This window comes from Ylistrum balloti, unplaced genomic scaffold (assembly GCF_031769215.1).
Source record: "Ylistrum balloti isolate Yb309-2 unplaced genomic scaffold, AGI_CSIRO_Ybal_v1 Utg370032, whole genome shotgun sequence".
In the NCBI taxonomy this organism is placed as follows: domain Eukaryota; kingdom Metazoa; phylum Mollusca; class Bivalvia; order Pectinida; family Pectinidae; genus Ylistrum; species Ylistrum balloti.
In genome coordinates this window covers 645,001-658,709 of record NW_026782094.1, presented here as the reverse complement: position 1 = coordinate 658,709, position 13,709 = coordinate 645,001, and the positions used below count along the sequence as shown (strand labels likewise).

The window sequence follows — 13,709 nt, the reverse complement described above, 5'->3', positions numbered from 1 at the left end:
TAAATGTATTTGTATTTATTTGTGTGCATCAAATAGCAGACAGGAAAAGGATTGTTTTGCACTAAATCTGGAGATACTCGTTACATGATACCTCGCCTGATATATAACAACCTACACCTTCTAATCTATATCAAGTGGTTGTATTCATCAAAAGACCTGTGATTTATACAAACTTATGCAAATTTGATCTTATTAACATGCATAGTGTACAATTAAGGATACGATTTTAAAGTTGTATATATATATATAAACTCCTTAAACTTAACATTTAGAATTCAGGAATTCGATTGTACGTGTAACGTACAACCTTTGAAGAAATTTGATACTGGTCAGAATTGAAACCTGTTTAAGTTACAATATGTCATTATAAATGTGTAGCCTTATAGAGATAAAACATACACACGACTCTTACCTGGTAGCGCAGTTTAGCAATCCCACCGATACTTGCTAGATGTATCCAGTCGTAACAGACTACCGTACTTCCCGACCCAGCCAGTTTTGTACACCGGTAACCCCACCTCTATACCTGTACCACACCTGTGTTACGGTGATTAGACACATGGACACGCCTGGCTGATCACAACGCCTGTGTGATGCTTTAATAGCCAGGTAGAGCTTTAACGACAGTGTACTCACAGGTAGATTTAGTATACGTTTCACGCCGATATACTTTCCTGTCTATCAACACACCTATCAAATAAACTCGTTACCTGTATCAATCTTAGACGTTTAGTGTCAGACTGCCTACACGTTCATCACAATTTGCCATAAAGGTGTTCACAAATATCAATATAAGATCTACATACCTGAACGGCCCAGCGTGACCACATAATACGGATAAAGATCTCCTCTTGACCAGTGGTCAGTGCCGTTACTTTCGATTTAATAAGTCCGAATGTGCATGTCCTGCGGCAGAGATACAGTGATGTCCGTTCGTCTATTCTTATAAACCAGTGACTGTCCCGCCCTCTCTCACCTGCAGGGTTGCTAGAAATGATTTACAGGTAACGAGAGAGAGAGATGGCCACGTTTGTTCTACTTCCGTTGGTCTAACAGTACATCATAGTTCACCTATCCCAATCAATATGATGAAGATAAATACCAGCTTGTAGAGAATTATGCTCAACAAAGCTTTTCGATACAAAAGTCTGTTTCTCGACACATACATCCCATGTTTTATTTATACAGAACACTGTAACACTACAAATAGCCTGTCAGATGCGGATGTCCTTACTTAATCATTTCCTCTCTAGAAAATGTCAAATTTAATTCATTACGGTCACTACATTGCCTGTAAATACATAAGAGAGAGATAATATCTGACGACTGAACTTACAAAACAACAAATAAAAAAAATTTCGATGGATGATGTTCTCCTGTATAAAGTCCATTGAGTTGCCACAGCTACTACAAGAATCCCCACTTCCCCCCTCCCTCCCCCCCCCCCAAAAAAAAAATCACTCAGGGTGTTCCCGGAGCGATAAACCAAGCAAAAAAACTAGTCCACCTCACCCTACCACCTACACAAGGACAGTTCACAGGTCAGTGTCACCCTACCACCTACACAAGGACAGTTTACTGGTCAATCTGACCCTACCACCTACACAATGACAGTTCACAGGTCAGTCTCACTCTACCACCTACACAAAGATAGTTTAGTGGTCAATACCACCCCACCACCTACACAAGGACAGTTTACTGGTCAGTCTCACCCTGCCACCAACACAAGGACAGTTTACTGGTCAATCACACCCTACCACCTAGACAAGGACAGTTCACAGGTCAGTCTCACCCTGCCACCAACACAAGGACAGTTTACTGGTCAATACCACCCTACCACCTACAAAAGGACAGTTACTGGTAGTCTCTCTCTACCATCAAAACAAGGACAGTTCACAGGTCAATCTCACCCTACCACCTACACAAGGACAGTTTACAGGTCAGTCTCACACTACCACCTACACAAGGACAGTTTAGTGGTCAATCTCACCCTACCACCTACACAAAGACAGTTTAGTGGTAAATGTCACCCTAACACTTACGTAAGGACTGTTGGTAGTTACATGCCGAGCAATCTTTCTTCTCTTTAAATGGATTTCATTATTTGTACTTATGCATATTGCTTCAAAATAAATAGACGTCGCCATCTTAGGATATTTATATTCTTTTACATCAGCTGCTTATCACGATCTTTTTCTACAATGAATCCAACACATCAAGCTGTATGACAAACGTGATGGATTAATTTCAATGTTGCCAGCTTTCCATTTCTGGATAGCAATTTATCTGCATCTCCAACCTATATTATTTACATATCACAGTTCATTCGATATTCAAGGGACTGTTCCCATTATCACGATTTTCGTGCAAGACGTCGTCAACTGACAGACAATCTCGTATCTCAAGGGTTTAAAAAATGCAAGTTGATGAAAATTATGGCGAAGTTTTATGGTCGCCATAGTGATCTCATTGAGAAATGTTCTATTCCTTTGTGTAACACGAAACTGAATGAATTTGGTGCTCGGTAGTTTGTCTGTTTGTTCTGTTGTTTTATACCTTGTTCTCATTTGAGAACGTGACATTACTTACTTATATTAGCCAATTATTACCTGGCAAGTGAATTCGATGAAGCAGAAGGCGCTTACTCTTCCGGAACACGTGGTCATATTCTCCTTGTTCGTTTCCACAAGTCTTCGTGTAAATCTTTCTTTTTCATGCTTTGCCCTAGTTTTATGGAATGGAGTTTGGATTATGATTATGTTGCTATGTTGGTATTTTCTTGGTGATTTTGTTATGTAAAGATTTCCCTTCATTCAACAATCTTGTTTACGTTTATTTCCAAATGAACTTTTACATGATACAAATGATATCAGTTGGCCTTATGAAGTTGACCTGTGTGAAGCCGAATACGACATGAATATCTAAATAAGTCTCTCCGGAGCTAATTAACACGATCTGATTAACAAAATGCATATGTTAACACTATGTAGGGGATGGAAAGTGAAGACCTGTTCCAAAGGGGAGTAACAACGATTACACTAAAGAGTTTTGCTTATGGCTTCCATGTGTTCAAGTTAGCAGCATGGTTTCTACGAATTGTCAAATCAAGGTTGTACGCATCTGGGTTGAATTCCCTGTTCCTCGATGTGAATGTCGGATACTGACCAGTGTCACGTGGTCTGTAATCCATATGCGCTCTCGGGGATGTCATATTTATAGATAAATCCTCCAGTTTAATATTACTACGAGGAGTTCGCGGAGTGGAATCGATTGATCTCTGATCTTTAGACGATCGAAGTGATCTCAGATCTTTTTCCAATTTCCTGCCAAGGAGATGTGACGTCATATATACCGACTGATTCCAAGTCAAAGTTGAAGTCTCAGTTCTTTTACTGGATGATATGTTTGACTTCCTGGAAGCTGTGCTTTTCTTACCAGAAATGTTTTGCTTTTGCATCGACACCGGATGCACCTTTACGATTTTGACTACTTTCGCTTTGCCTCGATCTCTTTTTTTGAAATATTCCTCTGAAGATTGCCTAAATCTCTTCAGTTGCTCTGGTTGTATGACTGGGTAATGCTTATCTACAATGGTTTCTTTTCCCGGCGTCCAACCGTCCGGAGATCCGTACTTCCGGGCTAAAGATTTGGAGAGTCCAGAATCAATACACAGATGGATATTGGAATCACAAAAACGCGAGAGAAAGGAGATATAGCGAGGGTTATAGTACAAATCCACACACTCTGAAAGTCGGCCATCTTGAAGTCCTGGAATGGTTTTATAGAAAAACGACGACGAGAAATTCTTCTTCTTACAAAGTTCCATTACATGAAACAAAGCGACCAATGAGAGAAGTCCTAATATAACTTGGTTGATATACCACACAGCGCGAAGGAATGTTGAGGTTGGAATGGTGCATTCGGCGACCTTTTGACCAACACCTGGAACATCATCATACAGACAGAAAAAACTATTCTCAAATATGACCAGGTCTGGAAGGACAATGACGAAATAGCCAATAAACCAAACAGAACATAGTAAAACAAGACTTCCCCATTTAACCATATTCAAAATGTATAGTGTTTTGGCCTTTTTCATCAGGAGGCAGATCAAAAATTCTAAACAGTTATCAATTTCTCTGTGAAGTGTTGCTTCCGTTACGCTTTTTCGCAGGCCTTTGTCGTATTTGCGATAATATTCTGTGAGATTGTCACAGTAATCTATCACAGAACTGATTTGATTGGTCAGATCCCTGGACAAACACCAAACCCAGAGAATTGCGAGTACCACAAACGATAGAGATTGACACAACAGCAAAATAGGAAAGAATTTATGCATCAGCTGCCGTTCTTCCGTCCATTTTGATCCGGACAATGTTGCCACTCTGAAGTTGTTGAAGCAGCGGTCTTCTGCAATTGAGCCGATGTAGTTGTTTCCGATTCCTGTACTTGAATAGCACGACACTTTGTCAACTGGTAAAAGAAGGCAACAAATATGATAACTGTATTTTTCTGAAATAGTGACATACTTATGATTAGTGTTTTGTCTTAATTTAATAGTATTTATTCAAATGGACAGGAAAACAAAACATAAACAAACACAACCCCACTCCACCCCCTAAACCCCCCCCCCCCCCCAAAAAAAATAAAGTAAAATTTAAAAAAATACACACACGCACGATAAACATACTGCATATTGTCATTGAATTTTCTATAAAGGCTAAAAATGTAACAATAGATTATTCTTTAGGTAAAACAAATTGAACTTCGAAAATAGGTTTCTAAATGGCAACTTTACCAGAGAAACAGTGATTGTAGTACTCTAGGTGAAGACATCATTTAGATCGTAACTCATAGAAAATATATATTACAATACTATAACAACATATGCAGTGAAAACTACAACTGAGGACCTACAATAAGCAATAATTCACTATAATGCTTTTGAGTACGTCTTACCTAGGTAGAGCACGATCAGCGTCACAGTTCCGAGTAGAGTTGAGACGGGAATGGTGACATATTTCAACAGTTTGTCACCGTACGAGTCTGTACTGGGATCCCGTTTCTCGTTGCCACACATGTTCCCCATCACTATTCACTCATCTGGTGTTCTCGACACCGGAAGTGGACTGACAATTAGGCACAACAGGATTAGAATGATGTACACTTCTCTGCTACTTCCTAAAGTTACATGAAGCAAAGTTCATTTGAAGATAATGATACATTAAAGTATACAATGTCCTGGGTATGTATATTAAATCACATGGCTCTAATAATCTTCGTCATCTCCATAGTGACACGATACGTTAGAAATTTGTCAAATTGGTTAGATATATCTGGTGGGTGTTTTCATTGGTAAACCACACCGAATCCTTAGAAATGGACTTTCAACACCGAAATTCGAAAGCGAAGCTATGAAAACAGTTGTGATCCGGTTTCAGAAGAGCCGTTAGTACGGCGTGTTAATCTAAAGACTGTTTGGTTTACCAAGTTATCAGATACCTTTCACGTAAACCTTGATTTCAATGGAAATGTTTCATTTAGTTGTTTGTTAATGTGTAGTTATCTTTCATGCCGTCACGTGACTTCAGTTGTTCATATGTGAGTACTTTTATAAGGAGAGGTCTTGATGATATTTGGAGTGAACAAATAAGATTTCAAAATGTTCTCCTAATCTTATGTATCGTAGTGGTAGCACAATTGTAAGATATCCGCTCTCGACCTAAAAAGTTCCTGGATCGAATCCCCTTACTGTTGTTTGTTTGTTTGTTTGTTTGTTTTTCTTAACCGTGGGATGGTTACTTTATAGATATTTGTAATTGAAGAGAGATCACGTGTTATTTTTCAATTCTGTTTCATGCGAGAACCGTTAGAATATAAAACAAATATAATCGTTGAGTGTTTGGGATGAAAAATGTAATGTTAATATAGAGGATCTCAAATCTCTGAAAATTCAGTGTGTCTCCGACGTATGTTAAATTCTTTTTTCTTATCAACTACAAACATGTGGGATGACGCAGATATTTACAGTTCATTTTAATCTGTTATCTGTAAGACAGAAATAATATATAGTTGATGCTTACAGGTACGGGGTTGACGTAAATTAAACATACTTAATTTCCATTTGCGAGACCTTGTCAGCTGTCTTGATTACGACCTCTTTAGGATAAATTTAAGTAATACAGCTGAATATAGATCCGGTAACTCGTGTGAAGAATTTTATGACAATCTTTGATTCTGTACCTAATACACTCAGAACCGATATTTATCAATAAGACCGTCAATGCGAATTTCACATAAGGGTTACTTATATACGGGGATCCAAAATTAAGAAAAAAAATATATTGTCTTATATGCAAAATCAGTTCAGAATTACATCAGCTAATACAAGCGGTGTTATTGAATGTGACTCTCTCTCTCTCTCTCTCTCTCTCTCTCTCTCTCTCTCTCTCTCTCTCTCTCTCTCTCTCTCTCTCTCTCTCTCTCTCTCTCTCTCTCTCTCTCTCATATAAGATATAATTTATCATAAATTGTCTAAATTGGCCTTATCGGGTATTACATCTTGTAAATTGTGACAATCAAATTCGGTTTCCACACTCCATTAACCTATTTCGTTTGATTATTTTTAGATGATACCATTACGTATCATGAGATAGGTAACGTGTATTGAACGTATGTAAAACAGATCCGTTACACCAGAAACAATTGGCTTAAAAATCTCTCCAAAATACCAGCTTTTTCCCCATTTATTTTGTAGCGAAAATATTGGTACGTAGTTAGTTATTTCTATCACGGATACCTCTCGATAGGTTGCTTTTATTCGTTGCATTGAATTTTATGTGAAACAGCACCATGTATGCTAATGACTCTACACCCACATGCACGATTTCATGCAACCAATATGAGAAATATACATAAGATAGGACAATGAGAGTGTCTTTGTCTCAAAAGAGCACTTTTAAACATCACTATGTCCAAATTTGACAACATATTTAAATGAGTTTTTTAAATATTCAAATTTGGTTTAAGCAGATATTTTTGGTCTGCGCTTGATCAGGAATCACGTATTATAAAAAAAATTGATAAAGGATTAGAAAGGTTAATTTTTGAATTTGCGAACGATTGGAATATAAAGCACTGCATATATACTTATTACCTTTTCATTTTCTATTATACTTTAAAAAAAAAAAAAAAAATTTGGAACATAGTCAAATGATACAATGAACTTGTTCATATTTCAGTTAATAATATGTAACCAGTCAGTAACAAATAATTAAACCCAGGACGAGCTTTTGTAATGATTATATATAATTTATGGAAAATGTAACCACATACTGAAAGCGCCATTTCATACTGTAATACTGGTTATATTAAAGAAAAAAAAACACGTAATACATGTTTCGTTTCCCTGATAAGATATCACACTTGTACAGCGTGTACTAATTGGGTTTGTGTAGGACTTGGGTTACAGGGTTTGATAATAAGAAAATATTAATTTTTGCAATGTACACAAATACAAAAACAGAATGTGTTCACTTATAACTTGGATTTTTTTTACTTGTATTTAAATACACGTAACTTATCTATTACTGGATAATTTTATAGCATTGTTTTTGTCTTTCCTGAAATTAAACAAAAATCTATATACATATGTATATATGAAATGCATTTTTCTCACTGCCTTCATTTAGATATATAAAAAGACTACAAACCCTGAAGATTTAAATATCTATTATGGAAGCACTAATGCTCAGTTGACACTCGACTTGTCAACAACCTATTTCCCATATGAATTGAGATCTACATTCCTTTAGTCCGTTAGAATTTCGAGCGTTGATATTTGATATCTTAACTTTTCTGAAACTCCTGTCTGTTTTCAGCTCCCGTTTGTGTATAACGTTTGTTTGTTCGGACCGCCAACTCTACGTTTCCATTGCGGTAATAAGAGCTAAGCGAACTCGTTCAATTGCTTGTTAGAGTTGTCTCCCTTTGATCATTTTTCGATTTCCTAATTCAAACATTTGTGACTTTCAGTCTACGATAGAACAACGCGGCTCCTACTGAAAGAGTGAAAAACGGAGGGACATATGTGTGTATGTTTGTATGTGTGTATGTGTGTGTGTGTTATTGTTAACATTATGCCATGGCGTCTTCGTTAGGGAATGTCTGTTAGCAAAGTAAATGAAATAGCAGAACTATCGAGATTTAAATGGTGACGTATCACTGGTTTCCGGTCAAAACACGGTACAGTTTGGGCTGCTTCTATACACACATAGTAGTAGTATACCCATAACATCATCTACCTGTAATATTTAACTACTTTTTAACAATTTTCGTTTCCAAATAATCTTGATGTTATAAAATAATTGTTACTAAAGACATTAGTATGGATGGGGATGTAGCTCAGTGGTAGAGCGTTCGCTTTGCATGTGAAAGGCCCGGGGTTCGATCCCCCGCATCTCCACAAAAATTTTTTCCTTTATTTTTTTCTTATTTCCTTTTTTTTTATTCTTGAAATTTGAATTCTGAAAGTTTTGTTTGATTGTTATTTGATGTACAACTAATATCAAAATTCATCATGTATGTGAGCAGGTGACGAAAACGAGAATTCTTGACTTCGTTTGGACAATATTTTAGATACGCTATCAATTCTGACATTGTAATAACTCATATTGAAAACGGCATATATCCTACTTTCTAAGCTTTTTTTTTGTAAGCCAATGACATCTGACATGTATCAATACTTTCTGGATATACAGATAATTTCATGGAGAACAATATATATATATATGAAATACCAACTCTGTTTCACTTTATTATTGGAAAATAACAAGAAAGAAATAGAAAAAAGATAAATTTATTATTCCCGTCATCCGCATGCCATTTTAATCCATAGTGGCACGTTTTAGTAAATGTGCACGTGCTCGACATTCTTTTTAAAAAAAAAGTACCAATTTTATTTGCATTTTAATGCATGGCTCACGTTCTTGTTATTATTATCCATTTGTTTCGAAAAAATATTGATATTAGTCATTCGCCTTCTAAGCTTCAACATCATTGTCGAGTCCTAGAAGGACGAAATAGTTGTTATGATGCAGTTATAGAGAATACATGATTAGTGTCTGAAAACATTAGCTGTACTTTGGCGAGGATGAAGAAAGTCTTTCTGTCCTGTGCCAATGATACAGCTTATATTTTAAGACACTGACCATGTATTTTATTTATCCAGCAACACTGATTGCTAATCAGACTATTGAAACTGAAACAGTCCTGGCCTTCAATCTGTGTTTACCTAATGCTGATGTTATGCTGAATTTTGCCTCTTGACGGACGCCAAATAAATGGCTCCGCTCGGAAACATAGTTCCAAACTTCATATGATACAACAGCGATTTTATGATTTTTTTTTTTTTAAAATCATCATGTATATTACAACATGTAAAATCGCTTATTTCAACAACTATTTTTAAATCTAAAAGTAATATTTAAGTAAATTCAGAGAGTAATTCTGCCGAATTACCGCACGTGCTGAATTACAGCTGTTTTACGTCACTGCCGAATACAGCAAAAATAGATCTGGCAGGTGTATTCGTCAATGGTTCTGAAAGATTAAAGTAATTATTAGGCCATATTGATTATCCTTGGTTGGAAAGCGCTTATTTCACTTGGGTGTTTTTGTCATAACGAATAGCACAGGAAATCTGTGAGTGCCTACTTTGTAAGGATTGTATCTTTTGTGTTGCATTAAGCGTTGACCAATAAAGCTAGGCGATTCTGTTTATCTTTTTATCTGCAAAGGATGAAACGAAACTCGCCAGTCGTCACTACTTGAAAGTTCCTTACTGAATTTCTATTTTTTGGAGTCGATCACAGAATGGCGTTTTTGCAAATTATTTTAGAGAAAAATCGCAACGCCTCAAAATCAAACGCAATGCAATAATTCGAGTATTTTACAAACACCCTCGCTATAATTATCATATATTAATTAAGAAGGTAGACGAGAACATGTCTCTGAAGATTTTGTTTCCGTCATTTGATTGTAGCGTGTGAGAACAAATGTTCAATTAGGTGGTATCCGTGACTATGTACTACTTCGATATACACGTAACTTGTACTGTCAATACATGTTTGATATAACTTGTATAAATAGACGAGGAAAACAACCTCAAGCTTAAGTTATTAACCTACGCAAAATCATATTGTCTTTTTACGTTGGCACATACAATATTGAATCACAAATTCACATTTACATTTACATAGCAATGACTAGAATCATTCAATTATGAATTAATGAAACATCCCCGTGGTAATTAATAATTTTCTTTAATTTCCTAATGTAATGCCAGGCTCACTGGAATCAAACCACATTATTTCTCGTGCTCACAATGCTAATTTTACAACAACAGCCACATAACTTCACTTCATATTTACACAGCTGATCTGATCTGACACTGCTCACTGGCCAGGCAGTAAATCAACCTCGCGAACACTCAACCTGTGTCTTCCCTATCTTTAAAGCGATATCTTTCATTCACATAAATAGTAGTCTTGTGGAACTGACTAGTCTAAGTCATTGAATAACATTACTGCTCCTCGTTATCAGACAACAGATAAAGTTTTAGGAATGTTAATGTAGATAAGTGACACCTCACTGTCAATTTCTCCGTTTATCAGTCAAGTGTAGCTTATAAGATATCCATGGTTATATCTAAGCGACATATTTCTGTCTCTGTTACGCCTCTGAGTCCAAAACGAGAAAGGAAATATTAATATATTATCTTTGCCAAAGGTCGTGTAATATGCAGGTATCAGTTTAATGTTATGTGATCACCGATGCTGGAAAAAAAACTATTTTTAATTATGTTTTTAAGGAAACTCCAGCACGTAGAAACTGTAATATGAGAATTTTTCAATATATATATATGTGAACAACACTTTATAATGTAAATTTAGAGTTCGGTACAGTAGAGCCAGACAATGAAGTAAACTGCCCCATACAGCTGTATTCAAAAAGATTCTTCCCAATATCTAGAGGGTACTGGTTACTGATATTGGACCATTTGTTTTTTCAAATGAATGGCCTTAATCTACTTTCAAGATCGCATGGGTCAGATGTGTTTAGATCTTCGAGCGACTTCTCGATTACCAGGAGGCCTTGTTTCTGATATGAACATGTAGTATCATAAGATAAAAGTTCCCACGTTTGTTCAAATAAATGACCAAATCTGAAGGTCGCATGGGTCAAACGTCTTAAAATCGTCGAAATAATATATAATCCCAGGGCACTAATATAATATTGATGGGCGAAGGGCCACCGGTTTGTTTAAATGAATTTCTTTGGTCCACTTGGACGTTGTGGAATGTAGTTTCTCAAGATTCCATAAATTGAAACCGAATGATGGTCTTCTTTGTACGTTGCAGAACAAGTGAGCGATGCAGGCCCGTCGGTCCTTGTTATAGGTGCTTCCCCGCGGAGGGTAGTATAATCTTCTTATATGAAGCTAAGGAGGACATGTTTCCAATCAGACCCTAACTGAGGTAAACATGTAAGTAAACATTATAATAACTGTTCCGTGTTCACTTTTGTTTCTCTTCAAGACTTACTGTGTTGACGATAACTCCCAAGATATGTCGAATTATTGTGTCCCTAATTGTTGTGTCTATGTTTTGCATTGAGCCAGACGTAGCAATTACCGAGACTAGTATTAAAAACATGTATATGTACTCCCAGTAATATGAAATATATATATTTTTTTTTATATATTAAAGGGATAATGTCTCAAACCTGACGGCGTGTGAGCATATAAGAATTTTCGTTTCCATATACAATGAAATTAAATATATTGTCTTATACTCTGAATTGTTTTTTATCGGGTTATTTCATCGCTGAAATATTAAGAAATATTAGAAATGTTTTAAAACAGGATCAGAAAATAATATAAAGCAGTTGTTCCTGGTTGGTAAACATGTCATCCTTTTTAGGTGACACGTGGCATGTAAATCTAGGTTATTGTGAACCAGCATAGTAAAAAAGAAACAACCGTACTTCTTAAATCGTTAAATGAAATTGTTGTCTGGGGGAAAATACGAGAGTCTTTTATCATAGAATTAACTGAACATAAAATGTCATGCTATCAGATATAGAATTCCGGACAAGTTGAGCGTTGATTAATGTGTTTTTCAAACACTATGCTAACTTATCTTAACCTTCGTACCATTACTGACCCTTACCTCCTTACTAAATACTGTTCTGTCTATCCTTCTTTACAAGTAATTGAATTGACGCCAATATATGAGAGTCAGATGCTAGGAATTGTATGTTTGATATCTTCCATTGTATGGTTTCATGACAGTTCATCACCGAATGGTATATAACTCCAATGATGATAACAATAATGATATCACAAACCAAATCACCACAGCGAGATGTATCCTGTATAATATGTTCAGACTGATTAACATAACAAATGCAACTGTTTATTTCAGGTAAAACTGTATTATCTGAAACACATTCAAATATGAGATGACTCGAACTTGCACTTATGAACAGTCCTTTTCATCAAATGATTCTATATTCCTGTCAGGTTTATCACTTCATAAAGTATGCTAAGGTTTATTTCATGATATGGTGTCACTTTCTTTATCTTTTTCCGAATATTTGCAGTTTATCGTTCATCGATAGTAATACTATATTGTTGTGTATGATATATCATAGATTGTGTATAATAAACCATAGATTGTTGTGTATGATAGACCATAGATTGTGTATGATAGACCATAGATTGTGTATGATAGACCATAGATTGTGTATGATAGACCATAGATTGTTGTGTATGATAGACCATAGATTGTTGTGTATAATAGACCATAGATTGTGTATGATAGACCATAGATTGTTGTGTATAATAGACCATAGATTGTGTATGATAGACCATAGATTGCTGTGTATGATAGACCATAGATTGTTGTGTATAATAGACCATAGATTGTTGTGTATAATAGACCATAGATTGTTGTGTATAATAGACCATAGATTGTTGTGTATGATAGACCATAGATTGTTGTGTATGATAGACCATAGATTGTGTATGATAGACCATAGATTGTTGTGTATGATAGACCATAGATTGTTGTGTATGATATATCATAGATTGTTTTGTATAATAGACCATAGATTGTTGTGTATAATAGACCATAGATTGTTGTGTATAATAGACCATAGATTGTTGTGTATGATAGACCATAGATTGTTGTGTATGATAGACCATAGATTGTTGTGTATAATAGACCATAGATTGTGTATGATAGACCATAGATTGTTGTGTATGATAGACCATAGATTGTGTATGATAGACCATAGATTGTGTATAATAGACCATAGATTGATAATTGTTTGTGTAGACCATAGAATAGATTGTTGTGTATAATAGACCATAGATTGTTGTGTATAATAGACCATAGATTGTTGTGTATGATAGACCATAGATTGTGTATGATAGACCATAGATTGTTGTGTATGATAGACCATAGATTGTTGTGTATAATAGATTGTGTATGATAGACCATAGATTGCTGTGTATAATAGACCATAGATTGTTGTGTATGATAGACCATAGATTGTTGTGTATAATAGACCATAGATTGTTGTGTATGATAGACCATAGATTGTTGTGTATGATAGACCATAGATTGTTGTGTATAATAGACCAT

The 13,709-nt window shown here is 35.7% G+C and overlaps 1 protein-coding gene and 1 non-coding gene across 2 annotated transcripts in view; one reads left to right on the top strand and one right to left on the bottom strand.

Annotated features, from left to right (window-relative positions):
• Positions 1 to 1,115, bottom strand: part of LOC132548887 (uncharacterized) — a 33,624-nt gene extending 32,509 nt beyond the window's left edge. The window contains exon 1 of the mRNA XM_060212785.1: positions 807 to 1,115. Coding sequence (XP_060068768.1) covers positions 807 to 830 — 24 coding nt within the window. The 5' untranslated portion in view covers positions 831 to 1,115. The remainder of the gene's footprint in view (positions 1 to 806) is intronic.
• Positions 1,116 to 8,392: 7,277 nt separating this feature from the next.
• Positions 8,393 to 8,464, top strand: Trnaa-ugc (transfer RNA alanine (anticodon UGC)). The gene has a single exon. It is a non-coding gene; the product is annotated as a tRNA-Ala (tRNA).
• Positions 8,465 to 13,709: the final 5,245 nt, after the last annotated feature.